Source organism: Hirsutella rhossiliensis, assembly GCF_020360975.1.
Source record: "Hirsutella rhossiliensis strain HR02 chromosome Unknown scaffold00001, whole genome shotgun sequence".
NCBI classification, from domain to species: Eukaryota; Fungi; Ascomycota; class Sordariomycetes; order Hypocreales; family Ophiocordycipitaceae; genus Hirsutella; species Hirsutella rhossiliensis.
The window spans coordinates 6,505,898-6,523,698 of NW_025408667.1; the positions used below are offsets into that span (position 1 = coordinate 6,505,898).

A 17,801-nucleotide genomic window follows, 5' to 3' on the forward strand; every position below is an offset into this window, starting at 1 on the left:
CCTGCAAAGGCAGTACCTGGCCAAAAATTGCCGCAAAGAAGATTGGTCCGACTTCAGTTAGCGTCTCTATGTTTCCCCTTTTCTGCTTAGTTGGAAGCCAGAGGCAGTTCTTCTGCCGTGCCGGCAGGGCCATTTTGACAAGTCATACCGCGGGGAGATATATCCTGCTCTTGGGGTGAACATATTGCAGTCAACGGCTCTGCGTAGAGACACGCAACGCGTGTCGCTCCAATGGCAGGTGACTTGAGTCATATTGATCAGGCAACGGGCGTAGCTCCGCGGAGAAGAAACCTTTTTAGAGAACGGGGTCGGGACGCGGAACAGGCGCAAGCTGGCTAACGAACGAGCTGAAAGTATAACCGTCGCTAGTTATTTAGACCGCATAGCTATGGGAAATGACTGATTGATTGCGCTTAATTCTCTAGGATAAGCGTTTGCCGTAAGGACCTTACGTATCTACTAAAGGCGGCTTGGCGTCAATGAACGGACAAGGACCCTCATTCGTCCATTGCCGGCTTTGCTTCTAGATTCGTGACAAGTGTAACGGACCATCGTGTGTCACAAGACCAATGTGTAGGAATTACCTGTAGGCTAAACACCATAGAGTGCACCTACAAGTAACGGAAGCAGGCGAGGGCGTCAGGGACGCTACCGGAGGCACCAAATGCGGCAGTCACCATGTGGGACATGTAGGAAGTTACATACGGTTCCAGATATCTATTTCCGGCTTGTTTAGCTTGTTTAGTAAGGAACTCTGTTGGTCCCCATACATTATTTATAGTTACACCTGTGAACTCCACTAATAATGATAATAAGCTTGTATTTAGACTAGACTTGGCAAAAAGTACATGAGTTGAACGAAAACTAACGAATCATCTGCCAAGAGCGTTCTGTTAATGAAAACAAGTAGAGCCTTGCCGTCGTGGCTCTAGCTAGACTAAACACGACAGTAAGAAGCTGGCTTCGTACTATTATTTAAAAAGAAGATCAAAAGTCTTCTACAGCCTGGTTACTGATGACTTTCTGCTTACTGTTCGACCAGTTATATGATTAATTATATTATATAACAGGGAAGCCGTAGCGCAATTTACAAAGACCTCTATTCGTATTGATTTTTTCAATCTAATAAACTCGTGACACAGCCTTACACTTTGTCGAACCAGATCAGGTCAGGCAAATCGCTCTCGAGGTCCAGACCCATCTTGATTGCCGTATCGTTATGCAGCCTAAACTCAGCGTCAATGTCCTCCGCGTCTTCAATTCCCTGGAAATCGGTCGGCTGCATGTGCGCGATATATTTGGTCTGGTTGCATAGATGCTGGAACGTAAGCATGAACGGAAACGATCGATCCTCAGCGTCAACGAAGAGACTATCGTTACTAATCTGTACCGTCAGGCTGTGATAACCTCGGTTCCAGTATCTGCCGGTGTAAGCAGCGAGGGGCAACATCTGCGGATGTGGCTTCTTGGAACCGGGACAGTGCTTCGGCAAGAGCTCCGCAGTTGTTTCTTCCTCTTGTTCATGTCCTGCACTGCGGGGTTCAGTTTCGATCTTTTTCCAATCCACCCGCTCAGCCTCGGGGACTTTAAGGAATTCATCTATGATCTCTCGCATCAGAATGTTGATAATAACGTCGCCGCTGTCCGAGTTGTCGAAGATTGCACCGCCAGACTTGAATTCGGGGAGGAAGAAATGAGAAGTCTGGAAACCGGGATCGCTGCCATCGTGGCTGATGATTGCGTGACCCCGGTAGTAGTACGTTTCCCATCCAGCGCCATATAACATTGGGGAAGTCAACGGCCGGAGATGAGTATCTCCCGGGTCCTCGATTGTTCGCGGCTTGACGAGCCCCTTGTATACGTCCCGGGTAATAGGGTCTTCGTGATTCACCATGGCCTTGACCCATTTGATATAGTCATTGACGCTCGATATGACTAAGCCCGCCCCTTGAGCCTCGGGTTCGTCTTGGGCCTGGAGTCCTTGATATTGCTTGCTCTTTTCATCCCACAAGTATCCAGTGGCAATGCGGTCTCCAAGACCCTTGTCGCGAGCGCGTCCCGGTTGGAGGTTGGTCGACTGCATATTTAAAGGCTGAAAGAAGCGTAGTTCAAGAAAATCAGCAAAGGGGAGCCCGGTCGCCTTCTCAACCAAGTACGACGCCACGGTATACATCATGTTGCAGTATAGGTATTTTGAACGGAGGGGGGATGCTATGCCCAAGTTCCGTAGGTTCCTCGTGATTGACCGGGCGTTATCTGGTTGTGCTGCTCCGGGGCCCAGATATGATAGGTCATGGCTGTATGCACCCATGCTGGTAAGTACGAGAGTAATTGAGAGTTCGAGAGGTGCTTACTGCTTACCCGGCGATTCCCGTCCTGTGACTCAGGACATCTTCAACGGTAACGCTCTTGGTATACTCTTCCTCGGACATGACAAAGTCGCCGGGAAGCAAGCTCGACATGGTGGCTTTGTATTGCACCTCTGGGTAGTGGACATTGTCACGCACCAGGAGTCCGACAGATGCAGCGGTCAATGACTTGGAAGCAGACGCTATGTCGAACAGCGTGTCCGCTGTGCACGGTTTGGGCGGGTCGATGGATGCCCACCCGTAACCTGTGGAGGCCACCGTATTGTTCTCAAGGATTGCAATGGCTAGGCCGGGTACGTGTTGCGCCTGCATGAGTGCCTCCACATGGGCGGTGAATATCGGAGACTGGAGGAGGTCCATCGTTTGTGTTTGGAAGACGAGTTTCCGGAATCCTTGTCGGCGGGCGTGAGGAATGCCAAAAGGCTAGCTTGGTGGAGAATTGCTGTTTTACCAGGAATGCATATCGGGGAAAGGAGATAGGAGCTTCAGAACACAGTGGAAGAAGAAGGGGCCACACCTAGGTGAAAACAGTGATGCATGACTATCGGGACGAGCGAGGGCCTTATATAAGTACAGATACCTCATGCGGGCCTAGATAACTAGGTAGCTAAAAGGACGCATTGAGATGTCCCTTAATTATACAGTGGGTTAACTAAAGTAAAGACAGAACGGAAGTCACGGCATGGGTATTAGTCCTCCCACTAAAACTATAAATCGCGATGAACTAGCCAAGTAAAATATAATAAAATAAATAAAATTCTAGATTAGATAAAGCGAAGAAATTTTTACATCATAGGATCTATCTAGTATTTTTGTTTACTAGCCGTTGTTGTGAAATGCAGCTTGGAGACTTCTCGGCATTGATATGACTAGGCTTTCTAACATATCACCTTCAATCTCTTCCTAAACCTCTTCTGCAGCTTGGCAGAATAATTCCTTTACAAGTTGCCTTGGGGTCGCCAGCAAGGGCTATTAGGGAAGTCTGTCTCTTGTGACAGAATGCGCCATAGAACATCTAAGTAACTCTCCTCAACTTGTCCTATGTAGGAGTCTTGGCCCGGTGCGCAAAAGCAGCGGTCGCGCAACTCGACCCCTCAGTTACTGCAGAGGCAAAGTGTGGCATGCAGCAAAAGAGAACGAGATTGGCTTAGCGATAGCTTTTTCAATTGACCACACATATAAGGGGACAGATTGGTCTGCGACCAAGCAAGACAGGGACCAGCCCGTGACACCCTCACCCTAAGGCTATATGTTAGGCTCCTAGAGTCTCTAACCCTAAGCTTAATTAGCTGACGTAGATGGAGTATTAGTGTGTAACTTACACATTTGCAGAGTACCTAGTTTTGGCGCTCGTCTTATCTGCATGCAGTTAACATCTCGTCTAAAAAGACCCATGCTTTCCAGGCTTTCTCGGGTAAATCCACATGGCGCCGAGCATATTAAAGCCACTTACTAGAGTGTTTTAAAGTGCTAGACGTCTTCCGCCTTGAGGTATTGTAGTGCCATGTATAGAACCAGGCAATACACCCTCTCTAGCCACAATAACGCATGCAAATCAGCCCAAGTTGTATATTATTGCAATCCTCGTGCAAGTGCAAGGCGAATACACATGATGAGGGGCTTTTGGAAGCATTCTTGCAACATCTACAGCTATTTCAGATGTAGCTATGGGGGTTTGAGACCCAAATAGCGTCTACACTTTCGTAGACACTGTACATCTTGCCGTTAGGAGAGTCATCCAGGAATTAGTTTTTTTTTGGTCTGACGATATATCTACGCCAGCTGGCTAGGGGTCCTACACGACCTCCATGCTCAGTAATTGTCTTTGCTCGGAGCCACAAGGCATGGCGCAGACGTTATGTATCCAGTGACGCAAAAAGAGTCGGTGTCGAGGCATCCCTGGGACAAGGCCCGTCCCTTCCGAGGGCAAACAATTTAACAACTAGCGTACTTGTGAAACTGACCGCATTTACTGGGGTCAGAGTTTAGGGTAATGGCGTTCTCACAAGCAGTTATTTCGGACTCTAGCAATGAAATTTCTTTGCAGTCTCTTTATACAGGGGTATTTAATAGCTTAGAGACAGTATTGGAGGGATTTTTTGGAGAATTTTCTACCTAATGATATTTAGCGAATTGCAAGTTTTGCGGTCCAGATACTTTTGCTACCCAGCTGCGGAGAAACTCATCAGGTGCTATTATCCAACTGCTCGTAGAAACACACTAAATCAGACTGTTCCGCAATCTGTCCTTCTCCGCCTTCTCTCATTAGGCCTCTGCGCCGATGTCGATCGCCAAGAGCGGTCCGGATTTTGTGAGTTTCCACGGTACTGTCTAAGAGATAGCCCAAAACGTTCCGAGTCCACCGTAGATGATTCCTCCTCTTTGTTTCAGGGGGGTCTTGACGCAGTAGAACTCTGTACTTCGCTATGCTATTACTATTCATTTAGAGGTCCAAAGCTGCACGCATATACTCGCCACAGTATCTGCTGCAATCTCCTCAGTGACTTGATCTGCCATATAATTACGGGTTTGCGAGGTACTGCTATGTAAGCAGTGAAGATTGAAGAACTTCAGAGACGCTTCGTTATAACTCGGACTTCTAAAGGGATAGAAATAAGTTGTCACATTTCGCGCCGTAAATCCCCGAACGAGCCCAATATCAAAAACAAGGATAAATGCAGAGGGTGGGTTGTTGCTGATAATTGCTGCGAAGTCCCATCGAATTTACCCATGCTTTGGGGTCGTCTGTGCGAGATCCTGAGGGCGTCGCTACCCGACTTCTTGTCTGGGCATTCGGCAATCAATCAGGGACACTGCAATTCTTGGCGGGTCAAGGGCCTTGCGGCACAAGCAGCAACCTTGACGTTCGACTGATGAGTATAGGTGCTCAGGCGGTGGAGACCGGCATCAAACTTGCTCGCGAGGGGGGGGGCAGTGCTGGCAGGGTTCCACTAGACCAGGCAGTCCACAGGCAACCGACTAAGCGACGAAGAAACCTGCATTCCCTTGGATCATAGAATATGACCTATTACATGTCGTGGGCAGAAGAGTTTCGTTCAAGTGGCCCGGCCAATGGATAGCCTTAAAAGAGCTGTAACATCGAAGAGGGAGGCAAGGGGGAAAACAATGCCTATCTCTCCTGCCATTACGCGACTATGGGTGCGGGTTAGCACATCAAGGGAAGGCACCGACTGTGACAACTTCCAACAGCAGATTGTTTGTAGCATCTCTGGCTGCACTGGCCATCTTGTTGACGATGATGCAAGTCGAGCGTGATCGGCCGAAGAACAGGGCATTGGTAAGCCTCATTCGGCAGGGCCGTGTAGTCCCTTGTTCCCTCTGCGGTGGAGTTGACCCTAGCAAGCTGTTGACCTCGGTCTGCAATGGGGTCTGCAGCTGTAGACTATACTTTTCTAAGCTCAAATTCTTGGATTTTCCACTCCAAACCTACTCACCAAGAGCAGGGGATGATGCCTAACAGCCGGACAGTGAAGCCAAGCCCGCTGCGCAGGACTCTCCTGTAAAGCCTCAGCGTGGCAACTTCCTGGAATGTTCATGTGGTCGGGGATTCAGCGCGCCTCCGTTGCGCCATGGGCTGCAGCCAGAGTAATTCGAGGGAGAATTCCCAGAAGAGTCGGATGGCGTGCCCATCAGGGATGCGGCGGCTGCGAGGTTATCGAAGTATAGGGCAATCTTTCACGGTGGGGGAGGTCAGACCAGCGCGAAGGCCTTCCAGAGCTCCTCTCGCTTCGGCGTCGATAACTTCAGCTAGGCCAAGGCGGCCGGAGCCACTGGATACCAGGAGACCGGGGATGCCGAGGAGATACCGGCCTCCCTGGTATAAAAGGTCCCGCAGGTTCTCGTACTGCATACAGGCAGGGTAGAGACTGCCCACACCTTTGGCAACGAGTGGCAGCCGCGGGTCGACAGCTGGACCTTGAAGGGGCAAAAATAGTCGCAGCATTCTATAATGCGAAATGGCCAGTGAATAACATGCGCGGTAGGCGCTTTGGTATCATCAAGGCATCTCTTAGACCGGTTCGCTGAAAGACTTATTGAACTATCTCCTGGCCTTGCCCTTCCTCCTCTTCGCTCCTCCTGGTCCAGTGAAAGAGGTATCTGGAGTAGCCTTTTCACCGACGTTACCTGACTGGCTACCTTCTGCCGGCAGAGACATGGAGTTAGCGTCTGACTGTGCCAGACCATGGCTCTCCATGCTCTGTGAGAGTCCCGTCTCTGCAAGCGAAGGAACATTGAAATCCAGCTCGGATGGCACTTGGTCGATAGCCGAGCAAATCCTCTTAAAATGCTCCGGCATCCAGATATCATACACATTATGCGTAAAACGGTAGGCAGTCCACTTGTCCCTACCGTCCAGTTCCGTAAAACTAAACTCGCGGATCGGGTGACGATAGTACTTTGTGTCCTTCCCATTGATTACCGGGTAGTGGCCATAAATCCGTACTGACCGGTATTCGTGCGAGACAGAGAAGGCGAGGATTTGCCGATGGACCTCATCTTCACGCTTCACAAGGCGAAAAAGCTCGACAACGGCCCGTGCTGCAAGGGTCATATTATGTGCGTTCTGGCGGTCCGCTACGTCCAGCGCTGCGGCGCCGCACATCACCTCGCACGTCAGGAAAGGGAAGTGCATATAGTATGTGCCCATTAAGAGGGACTGATCCCCAGCTATAAAGTCACCCAGGAATGACGACAGCGTAGAGAGCTGGTTGTCGGTGAATGCGAGGCGTCTGAAGCCCACAGAGTAGTCGGGTTGGGGACGAGTTGCGGTCAGCGGGACCGCGTTGTTCCACCCCTCGTTGACGCTCTCAATCAAAATATTAAGGTGTTTGGCACCATACGTGCATAGATTTTCCGCCGAGGGAACGATAAATAGCATGATATCCCGGATAACTCTCGCCTCGTTTCTATCCCCAACCTTCCGGCATGTTTGTTCGAATATATCATCCCGGAATAGAGTGTTACTTGGAATCCTCTGATCTGAACTGAGCAAGGTGTAGCAAGTGTTACTGCTCTCTTCCGCGATCCCCAAAACTGATTTGTCCATGAAAGTGCCCTTGGTTGCAAGCAGGGTCTTATAACGCGGATCTCGGTATGGAGCAGTCTTCTCTTCCCTCGGCTTCTGATCACTAGGCGTCGTGGACGTAGCAGAGTTTGAGCGTTTGCGGACAGGAGACAACAGGGACCTCTTTCGAGCAAGTAAACGGTCTATGTCGTGTTCAAAGTATTCCTGCGGCCACTGCCCTTCTCTCGTCCAGAAATCAATCGGGTTGGTGGGCTCGTATGTGCCACCGTTACTAGTCGCGGTTCTATCAGAAGTATCCTCCAAAAGATATAGTCTAGAAGATAGCCGAGGCGGCTTCTGATGGCAATCTAGGTCGTGATCGAGCGCGTCGAGAGGTCGCTTCGTACCACGTTTGCCAGGCGTTGCGGATCTCTTAATGGCTTAACTTGGGTGCCTGAATAGTTACAAGGAGAGGAATGCCGTACCTGTTGAGATGGGATCTGCTTGGTTGGAGATGAAAGCGGCCGGACGGATTCAGTGCGCTCGGGAGCTGGTCGTCGTTGGAAGCTTGTCGTGCGACGGGTGCTTCTGGGCTTCCGGATGCCCTGGGGTCGCTTTCCTGTTTATTGTCAGCGAGGAGATCGCTCGGCGCCTCATGAAACAAGTACCTTGATATTTTGGCGCCGACGGTATGCCCGCCTTTTGGGTGGCCGACTGTGCTCGAGTGCGGGCCATGGCGGCGAGAGTCCTGGCGATGACGAGGTGCAATTGATCTTTGAGGGTGAGCGGGAAGCGCCGAGGTTAGCCAACAAAGCGCTAGTCACGGGACTTTGAGCAGCACCCGTCGGCCAACAGCCACCTACAGGCTACAGTACATAAGCGCCGCTGCAGTGGAGCTACAGAGCCACTGTCCATCCACTGTCTACAGCGCCTCCGCGAATGACAGCCGTCTGCTAGCCACGCCGAGGGGTATTCGTGGGCGCACTGGGAATCCTCGGGCTGCACTAACCGCAAGTCGAGCGTGATTGGCCGAGGAACGTGGCATTGGTAAGCTTCGTTCGGCAGGCGGTGGGCCGGCGAAACACCGGAACTGTGGCTGCCGATGACACCGTCACCCTTCTGGCGGGACAGCATCTCCGTCAACCAACTCGCAGTCTTGAGAGCCACCATCATTCGCCATCGCTCTATGTGAGCAAAAGAGCCCAGTTGCGGCATCATGCGCCGTCTCAGTCTGGTACTGCTGGCCGCGCTCCGGCTCTGCAGGGCTCGGAGCCCCGGCTTCAGCATCCATGACGACCTCCTCGCATTCCCACAGGTTCGTCCCGGCCGCAAGCTACGGCGCTTTAGCTGACCCCGTGCAGTTTGACGTCGTCTTCTCCGACGGATACGTCTCCGTCAAAGATGCCGAGGCCCTTCTGGAGAATCGCTCGCGCAGCCCGACCTATTCGGCCGATTTCTCCCAGCCTACCACGGGCAACACTCGCGAGGCCAACGCGGCAGAAGCCGACGGCGCCACCGACGCCTACTCGTACGAGATCATGAACATGTCGCCTCACCGCTACCTCTGCTCGATCCCCGTCATAGAACCGTCGCTCCCGGAAAACCAAACAGCCAACGAACTGGCCAGAAAAGAAGAGGCGCGGGAGCTCAGCCGGGCCGCCTCAAAGGGCTGGGAGCTGCTGACCAAGCTGGAAGACTCTTGCTTATACTTCATGTCGGGCTGGTGGAGCTACAGCTTTTGCAACAATCGTGAGATTGTACAGTTCCACGCCTTGACAGCCACGGCCAACGGCCAGCCGCCTAGGCGAGACCCCCACACGGCCGAGTTCATCCTTGGACGCGTTCCTAGCATCCCCGCCACCGCCGAGCGTCAAAAGCGACGACACTCTGACGATGCGCCGCCCCTGCCGGCCGAGCTCCAGGTCAAGGGCGATCAACGGTATCTGGTGCAGAGGCTCGAAGGCGGGACTGTCTGCGACCTCACGGGTAGGGAGCGTACCGTCGAGGTGCAGTATCACTGCGTGCCCGGGATGAAGAGCGATAGGATCGGTTGGATCAAGGAGGTCACCATTTGCGCCTACGTCATGATTGTCAACACCCCCCGGCTGTGCAACGACATCGCCTTCTTGCCCCCGCAGGAAACAAAGGCAAACCCCATTAGCTGCCAGCTCATCGCCGACGGCAACAGTGCGACACCACCTCTGCTGGACCCCGAAGCGCCCGTCATGAAAGACGATACTCCCGATGCCATCAAGCAGGCGGAAACAAGCGAGACCAAAGACGCCGAAAAGGAGACCGAGGTCACCGTGGGCGGCGTCGTCATTGGTGCACGCAAGGTACTATCTGGTGCTGACGAGGCCGGTAAGCCTCCGGTGAAGCTTGCGCCGCCCCGGGGATTCTGGACGGGCCAAGAAGCCAACGAAGACCGCTTGATCGAGGTTCTGGTCCGCGCCGCGAGTAAAGAAGACGGCGGCAAGATCCAGATGCCGACGGCCGAGGAGCTGGAACAGCTGGACATCGACCCCAAGATTGTCGAGGAGATGAAGGCCAAAATGGTCGAAATGGCTGGCGATGCGGGATGGAAGCTGGAGGTTGTCGAGTTGAACGGCGGAGACTTTAGGGAGCTTCGGGGCATCATCGATGGGGACGAGGCTGGCGACGAGAGCGGCAGCGTGCCTGGAGCGGACGCAAGCAGAGGAAAGAAGGAAGACAAGCAGAAAAAGGACAAGACGAACAAGGGCAAGCCGATCGAGGACAAGAAGAACAAAGACAAGGCCGAAGGCGGAAGCGAGGAGCAGTTCTTCAAAGAGGAGTTGTAGCGGACGGGGGGAAGCGGCGTTTTCGGGTCTGGCATTCGATAGTCGTTGACGACGATTGACAGCGTTATAGATTGCATCGGGCGGTAAAACGTCTCGGTAGGAACACGGTATCAGCCACCAAATGGCACATGTATTATGTGTACAGCTCATTCGTGGTTTTATCGATAGACTCAAACACTGACAAGGAAAAAGAGACTGAATGGCTACAAGGGCGCGGTCAGCGAGGACTCGAATGACGATTGCATGAAACACGAGCATACATGTATGCTCGCAACGGTGGGCTGCTGCAGGAGGCGTAGCTTAGACCAAGAAGAATCAGGCCAACCTAGCGAGATAGAGCTTTTCTTCAATGAAACAAAGATTCTTTCAAGCGACCTCTGTTAGATCCTCTCGTTGGCTTGTCATTTTCGCATGATTGCCTGGAAACTTTCTCGCTCCAATGACCTTTCCAGGAACTCCTAGCCAGCGTGAGTTCAACATATCTTCCACGCATTTGGCCACGGCCATCTAGAAATCGTGTACGCAACACAACTGGAGATTGGTGAAAAACATGTTGCAACACAGCTGGGACCGTGGACGGGCTGCGTTAGGTTAGTCTAGTTTCTCCGGTGCGGCAAGCTACATAAAAGCACGAAGGCAACAATCTCCAAACCGGACCAGCTACCCTTAATATTTGCGTACTGGCGTAGGAAAGGGCAAAAGGACCAAGAAACGAGCATACCTTGCGTTTGCTGCTCGAAGCCATCCTTGCTGCACTCTACTGGGGGTTAGAATAACAGAATAGCACTCGCCTAGAAATGGGAAGGTTACGCACTTGACGTTCGACGGTGGCGTATATTAAGAAACGCTTCCGGTCAATAAATCTACACATGGTATCAACAAGCCAACCTACATGGCTGCAAATCGCTAATTTCACTTATCAAACCCACTCGACTTCAGCAAGCACCAGAAACCACGGCCTCTACTAAATTGTACATTCCTGCCTTGGTCCTTGCGATGTTGGGGAAAGCCTTCTTCGCCCCTGGTGCAGGAACGCCTGTTCGCGCCCTCGACTACGTCGATATGTATGATGAAATAAACCAGGCGGCCCAGAATGCAGACGTAAACGCGAGAGGTTTTTAAGAGGTAATTCTAACGATATGCATGAAGTTTCGCCACCAGTAGCGAGAAGCTGGTTTACCAAATCCATAGAAAGTTTTGGCCGGCAATAATATACTGATTAAATCTAGTGACTAACTGTAAATGAAGTATGAGATCCGACGTGAGATTGTTCAATGAATGAGGTCTAGCTGGGACTCCGTGTGTATCACTTACACATGATGGAAGGTAAAGACAGTCGAGGAAAACGGCGAAGTAGATAATGAAGTGAGAGAAGGAAGGCCTCTTCTTTAGCCTGTTCTAGAAGGGACACGAAAAATCGCTGGTAAAAACGCAGTACGACTAGTTTCCTCGAGGGTTCTACAAAGGTAGCGTTTTTCTTCTTGTAAGTATATTCTAGCTATCCTTAACGTCTGAAAAAAAGAACATGATACGCGCTGGCCACCCTTGAGAGAATGGCTCGAAGACCACTTTTAGTTAAGCATTCAAAGAATTTTGCGTGCACTTTTACTGATGTCCTGCTCCATCAGGATTACGAGCACGATAAGGCAAAGAGTGAAGAATAGTGGGCAGTTGTTTAATTCTTAATCTCTGGGCAGTCTTTACGGAAGGCCAGAGACATTCTTGTTCCTTCTCTGGGAATTGCTATAGAAGTCTAGGTGCGACCATCCAGATCAAAAGGCCCGTTACATAGCATGTGCAAACTTATGGGTTCATCTATTAGTACACGATCAAGTCATACGGAGTATGTACCTGCGGCATACTCTCCTTCTCCACACGCCGCATACTTCTACAGAACTATTCTTTAATGTAACGTGGCTCGGGCAAGACATCGCTGACAAAGTAGACCTGCAACCGCGAAAATTTACCTTTAAGACGGAAGAAACATATGCTAAACTTCAAGTCAGACAGTGTGCTAATCAGTCCATTCCACGTGCATTTGATTGAGCAATTTCCACGACAAGGCGGATTATGAACTCAACAACAACCATTAGTCTGTTCTTCTCAACCACCGGCAGCATTGCGGCCGCCTGTGCTTTTATGATAATAAGCCGGCGATTTTATCTCACATGATTCTACGAGAGGCGAAACTGCTTACTCTCTTCTCCAACCGGGATAGACTTAAAAGCCTCCTTCTCAAGGACGGGGCTCCTTGATTATCGAGGCAGCACAGTATGTTCAGCAGACACGAATGAGGCAAGATCACGACAGGCACTGCTCATCGCCAGTTCTGTCGAAATGTGGGCATTTCCGGATGGACCAAAAGTTATAGACGGGGCATTCACCAATTTTTCTTCACCAAACCTTTCCTCCAGGCTGTTCTCTCTAGATGGAAACATGGGCAGTAGTTATGCTCCAAAAGGGAAGTAATAAGATCTGGTTCCCGTTGTTTTGACAGCCGAGAACTCTCCTGTAGCGGCTATCAAGGAGATAGTTGTCCGAAGGAAATAGTTTGTGTCCAACGGCTGTACAAATCACGAAATCCAGTAGTGAGCGATAGAAGGATATATTCTAGTCGGCGTTGTGCCTCCTATTATACAACTTCAACGCGATGCTAAACACAGACCATCCCGATGCGAACGCGATACCCATGAACTCATGAAGCGTGCTGTTCCTCTTCATATGTTGCCGAAGGCGAAAGGCCGCTCAGGCGCCATCATCAACACCGCGGGTGTTGCGCTTAGTAGCAGTGGCGGCGGCGAGAGTCCCACCTCTTACGGCTGCGGCAGGAGCATCCCCTGTGCTTGTCGTCCCAGTAAGCCCATCTGTCGTTGTTGCATCTGCGGTCGCTGGCCATGGCATTGCCTGGGTCGGCCTCGGGAAGGGCAGTGACAGAGCCCATGGTGAAGAGGGCAGCGACGAGGAATTGTTTGACAAGCATATTGGGCGAGTAATTGGGAGATATGAAGTGGAGCAATGAGAGTTGTTGGAAAGTGGTGAATATCGATAGAATGAAAGATGTTAATGATGAGGACGGGAAAGAGAACTTGGACGCAGACAAGCCGGGCTTATATATAAATGTAGGCCATTATGGCTATTCTTGATAAGACCTTGCAAGTGCAGCGTAACAACTCACTCAGACCCATTGAGGCTACCATCTCTTTTCTTTTTGCAAGGCTAGCTCCGCGATAAAGCCAGTAGATTGCTGATCAGTGGCGTGTCCTTCTGTGAGACGCGTATGGGCTTTACGTGGAGCCTAAAAAGCATTTTGACAGGCCGGTCTTCGCACACGTCGACCTATTCCATGTCAGTTCGTTGAATACGTCAAAGTGCCGTGTTGCCCGTGCCCGCTACCGGAATCGGCGAGCTCAGCTTTCGGGTTATCCAATCAAGCTTCAGACTTCTAGGAGCCAGGGGCATTCCCTTGGTCGCCTACAGAAGCAAATCCAGAAGACAAAAGGAACAAGCTGCTGACGGTCTTGCCGACGACCCGGCAAACCCCGTATTGTTATACAGCTGCGCGACGCTCCGACGGCCCATCAATGCCGAGTGCAAGGGGCCAACAAGGCCTGAGCGATGCCACGCGGCAAAAAGACAGAAGATCAAAAGGAAGATTGAGCTGCAAGCCTTGTTGGAAGTCTTGGCGCATCGAGCTTATGCGAGCTAAACATGTACTCGTGATAGGCGCAATGTCGTAACTCGTAAGACAACAAGGTAGCCGGCATAAGCGGGAACAGAAAGATCGACAACTGGCCATCAGGCTACACGCTCTTTCCCGAGAGACTGCCAGTCGGGGAAACCGGTGTCTATCTCAAAGAGTGGCACTTCTGTCCGGGCCGGATGGGAAGTCTGTATGATTTAATATGTTCATTCTATTACATGTGCCAGCTCTCTGTGACGACAGTTCGGGTCCAAATAGTGGGGGATTTTTCGCATGCGTGAAGGCTTGCGTCTAAAGTTTCCCAGGTGTTAATAAGCTCATTTCCTACCACGAAGATGCATCTGCCACGGCATAGCGCTCTGGCTTTATGCCGCAGCTTCTTAGATCCTACATGTAGTCATGACTCATGTACCCGGCTGTTGCCGAGGATGAAAGGGTGCTTTTACTCATGCTCTTTGACATGTCGATAAGACTTGCTGACCGCATGGCGAGAGCTGCTTTCAACGACTAGTCTGTTAAAGGCTCTCTTCGCGCATCTACCAGAGCATCCACAGGCATAGTTTGGAAAACTCAGCCTCCTCATAGGGTGCATCCTTGAGTTCTGGCTTTAGCTCGGCTAGCAGCTCAAGTGCCTTCTCTTTGCATTTTTCACTTTCAATCTGCATGCCTTTGTCTGCGAGAACAGCTGAAAGCTTATGGAGGGCTCGAGCTCGTTGTCCTTTGCCTTCGACAAAGGTCTCAGACATGCTCACAATCTCCTCAAGTAGTTGTCTAGACAATCAGCAGCTGCGCTACATGTTGGAGAGCAAACACCTACATGGCTGAGCTCGTATGGCCTTCGTTGAGCAGCATAGAGGCAACATCGTATTGCGAATCGCAGGTTTTGAGCCGATTGCCAAGCGATTCGCGACGAAAAGCCAGAGCCTTCGACGCCAGCCGCAAAGCTTCGGTCGGTCGTCCCTGGGAGAGGCGGATTCGCGATAATAAGACCATGTCTCCGGAGAAGCGAGGGTTGCCGGTGCTGAGGAAGGTTTCATCGGTGAAATCTACCAGAGACGGGCACCTAGCCAGCATCTTCTCAGCGTCGTCTGGACGACCCATGCGAAGGAGAAGACTCGCCATGTTGCTGTAGGAATTCCCGATCCGGTCGCTGTTTGCCTTGAGCCTGAGGCGGATTGCTTCCTGGTGTGCTTCGTGGGCGAGATCCAGCTCGCCCATTTCGGTGTATGCAAGCGCAATGTTGTTCAGACTGTAGGCAATAAAAGGGTCTTCTGGTCCAAGCCGGGCCTTGCGTATTTCCAGGGCATGTTCAAAGGGCTTGAGGGCGCGAGCGGCTTGCGCAAGATCCAGGTCGATGAGGCCGTGAAGATCAATCGCGCTTGCGTAAGCTAGAGACGTGGTATCGTCAAAGGCAGACATTGCCTGTTCGACCATTCCTCTGGCAATGATATATACCTCCCGTTCGTATAGATACCTAGAGAGTGAGCAACAGCCTCGAAGCATTGGAGTCCAAGACTCTCACCAACTGCATCTGAGAAGCAGGTCTGCAAACTTCTGTCGATTGCTTGCATTCTTCCCGCGACCTCTCGCAAGTTCGACCAGGTAGTTGAAGTGAGGAAGACAATCCTCACATCTCGCCCACGCTAAACTTTGATGGCCAATGTCGGTGCTCGAGTGATCTGGGAATCCCCAACAGAGTATGTGAGCCGCAGTGTCAAAGCACTCGGCGCTCTCTGACTCGTCGAGCTTCTCTCTAGCTGCGGACTGCACCAGACGATGGATCGAGAGGGCCGTAGAACCCCCGGTTCGATTGATGAGGGCTGCTCGTAGAAGTTCTTCCGAAGCGTCACCAAGGCTGCGCAGTCCTTCCATTCAGCATCGAGCTTGACAAGATCTCAACTTGAAGAGAGAAGGGTCACACTTACTCCATTTCATCGGATAGAAACTTGAATCTATCATCAAGACCATGAGAGCCTCGCAACAGGATGTTCTCTGAGATCTTGTCCGGGCTTAGGAAGGAAAGCAAGTTGAGAAGAACGGTGGAGGTCTTGGTCAACTTCTCGAAGGAGATGTTCCACACAGTACTCAGCGTATGCTCATAGTCGCTGCCCGGCGCCCCCCGAGCATCGATCTTGGCGGAATACCTCTCGTACAGAGGTAGGAATTCCTGTAGAGAAATCCTTCGCTGAGTGATAAATCCACCGATTTGAGCCAGGGCCAACGGCAGTCCGCCAAACATCTGGCTGATGGCCAGGGAAAGTTGCACTTCCGTCGACGAGGCTGAATCCAGCCCGACGGCTTTGAGAAGCAACTTGCTGCCGTCTTCATCAGACAAGGCACCAATGTTCTCATGCTGGGCTGCCAGGGTAGTGGCAATGGTCAAGTCGCGTGTGGTGAGCAACATTGACACCGGGCCCCTGGTCGCTCCCGGCCATGCCGTTTTAAGAGTATTTATGTCGTCTGCGTTGTCGAAAATAACCAGGCAAGTTGTCGCTGTCCATCATCAGTGAATGTAGTTGAACCTCGTTTTCTCGTTGGAATGGCATACTGGTCGTGATGAGCCAATTTTTGACCTTCCATATGGCAGCAGCACCATCTGCCAATACGCCGTCGGTACCCAGCAGCCCAAGCCCTTGGGCGATGACCCGAAAACTCTGGCCGATTGTGATGGCATTCTCGGCCGCAACCCACAGGATGACTTCATACCGCTCCAGACTCTGGTGCGCGTACTGGACCGCAATCTGGGTTTTGCCAACACCGCCCATACCAAACAAGGCCATCGAGTTGGGTGAAGATACGTGCTTGGGTCCCAGAGCCTTTTCAAGCGTGTCCAGGATATGCTCGCGCCCACTGAACTTGACGTTGCAAGAGAAGGGTATGTTGTGGTATCCAGTCTGCGCTTTGTCGTCTGTCCTGCCCATCTTGATGGCGTTGAGGAGCTCTAGGACCTCCCGGTAGCGCACTCCGTCCTCTCGCATGCGTGCCATGTCGGCCTCGCTCTCCACGGTTGACGACATCCGCTTGATACGCATGATAGTGTGAGAAAAGTCATTTCGGAAAGTTTGCCACGCATTCTTCCTCAAGACCAGGTGAGGATTGCTACGGAGGAAGTGTATGGTTCTTGCGTAGAAGCAGATTGTCTCGCAATACACGTCTACCAAGGCCTGTTGGAGCTGTCGATTCGGTGGCATTGTCTGCTCGTAGACTTGGAGGCGTGGAAGCGTCAGGCTGAGCTCCTCGAGCATATCGAGAACATCCTGAAGGGTCTCTGCGGCTGAGGACGCGTGCATAAGGATGAGCCTGATGCTTCCCCAGACAGCCGCGGTTAGAGCCGCATCAGCTCCAAAGCACAAGGCCAGCACGGCGGAAAAGTCGTCCACAAACTTGAGCCTCGGCGCAAGTCTCTTGAGGGAAGAGAGGTCCCCGAAATGGGTCCCAGCAGTGGTCTGGATCGAGGCAAATGAAGCAATGAGTTGCTCGAGAGACTGAACATCCTGGATGGCTCGGTAATCTTCGGCGCCTTGCAGCTCGTCGAGATACTTTTCCAGTGCTTGATGCCACAGTGGACTGGAGTGCGGGCTGGCTCAATAGGGTTAAGCTTAACTCAAATGGACTCCACGGGCTTCGCCAGAGAACTCACTCCATCATTTCTTTGCTTAGCCGCGCGCTTGGTGGGCGGAATGGCAAGGTCTTGAGTCTCGATTCACGCACCCGCCTTGACAGGAGATAGTGGTGAACCCCGCGTGCCGGGTCGGGCAGCCCTCACATTGAAGCTATCTTCCGAAATGACGATAATCGTTATAACAGGGAACGGTCACACGTGGCCAATCATGACGGTCGTTGTTCTCACGGGCACAGACATATGCATGTACGAATCCGGGGGCGGT

The 17,801-nt window shown here is 51.7% G+C and overlaps 4 protein-coding genes across 4 annotated transcripts; 1 reads left to right on the plus strand and 3 right to left on the minus strand.

Moving 5' to 3' along the window:
* Nucleotides 1–1,144: 1,144 nt before the first annotated feature.
* On the minus strand, nucleotides 1,145–2,729 carry HRG_00828 (beta-lactamase domain-containing protein; the record flags this gene model as incomplete). Its single annotated transcript, XM_044859299.1, has 2 exons — nucleotides 1,145–2,297; nucleotides 2,362–2,729. 2 exons carry the CDS (start codon nucleotides 2,727–2,729, stop codon nucleotides 1,145–1,147), a joined length of 1,521 nt encoding a protein of 506 aa, XP_044725699.1.
* Nucleotides 2,730–8,611: 5,882 nt separating this feature from the next.
* HRG_00829 (glucosidase II beta subunit-like protein) lies at nucleotides 8,612–10,214 on the plus strand (the record flags this gene model as incomplete). Its single annotated transcript, XM_044859300.1, has 4 exons — nucleotides 8,612–8,710; nucleotides 8,757–9,576; nucleotides 9,628–9,731; nucleotides 9,774–10,214. 4 exons carry the CDS (start codon nucleotides 8,612–8,614, stop codon nucleotides 10,212–10,214), a joined length of 1,464 nt encoding a protein of 487 aa, XP_044725700.1.
* A 2,610-nt stretch (nucleotides 10,215–12,824) lies between these two features.
* HRG_00830 (uncharacterized protein) lies at nucleotides 12,825–13,194 on the minus strand (the record flags this gene model as incomplete). The annotated part of the gene is made up of 2 exons (XM_044859301.1): nucleotides 12,825–12,958; nucleotides 13,032–13,194. The coding sequence occupies 2 exons, from the start codon at nucleotides 13,192–13,194 to the stop codon at nucleotides 12,825–12,827; spliced, it is 297 nt and encodes a 98-aa protein (XP_044725701.1).
* A 1,256-nt stretch (nucleotides 13,195–14,450) lies between these two features.
* On the minus strand, nucleotides 14,451–17,559 carry HRG_00831 (tetratricopeptide repeat domain-containing protein; the record flags this gene model as incomplete). The annotated part of the gene is made up of 6 exons (XM_044859302.1): nucleotides 14,451–14,685; nucleotides 14,732–15,388; nucleotides 15,437–15,769; nucleotides 15,840–16,407; nucleotides 16,463–17,493; nucleotides 17,555–17,559. 6 exons carry the CDS (start codon nucleotides 17,557–17,559, stop codon nucleotides 14,451–14,453), a joined length of 2,829 nt encoding a protein of 942 aa, XP_044725702.1.
* Nucleotides 17,560–17,801: the final 242 nt, after the last annotated feature.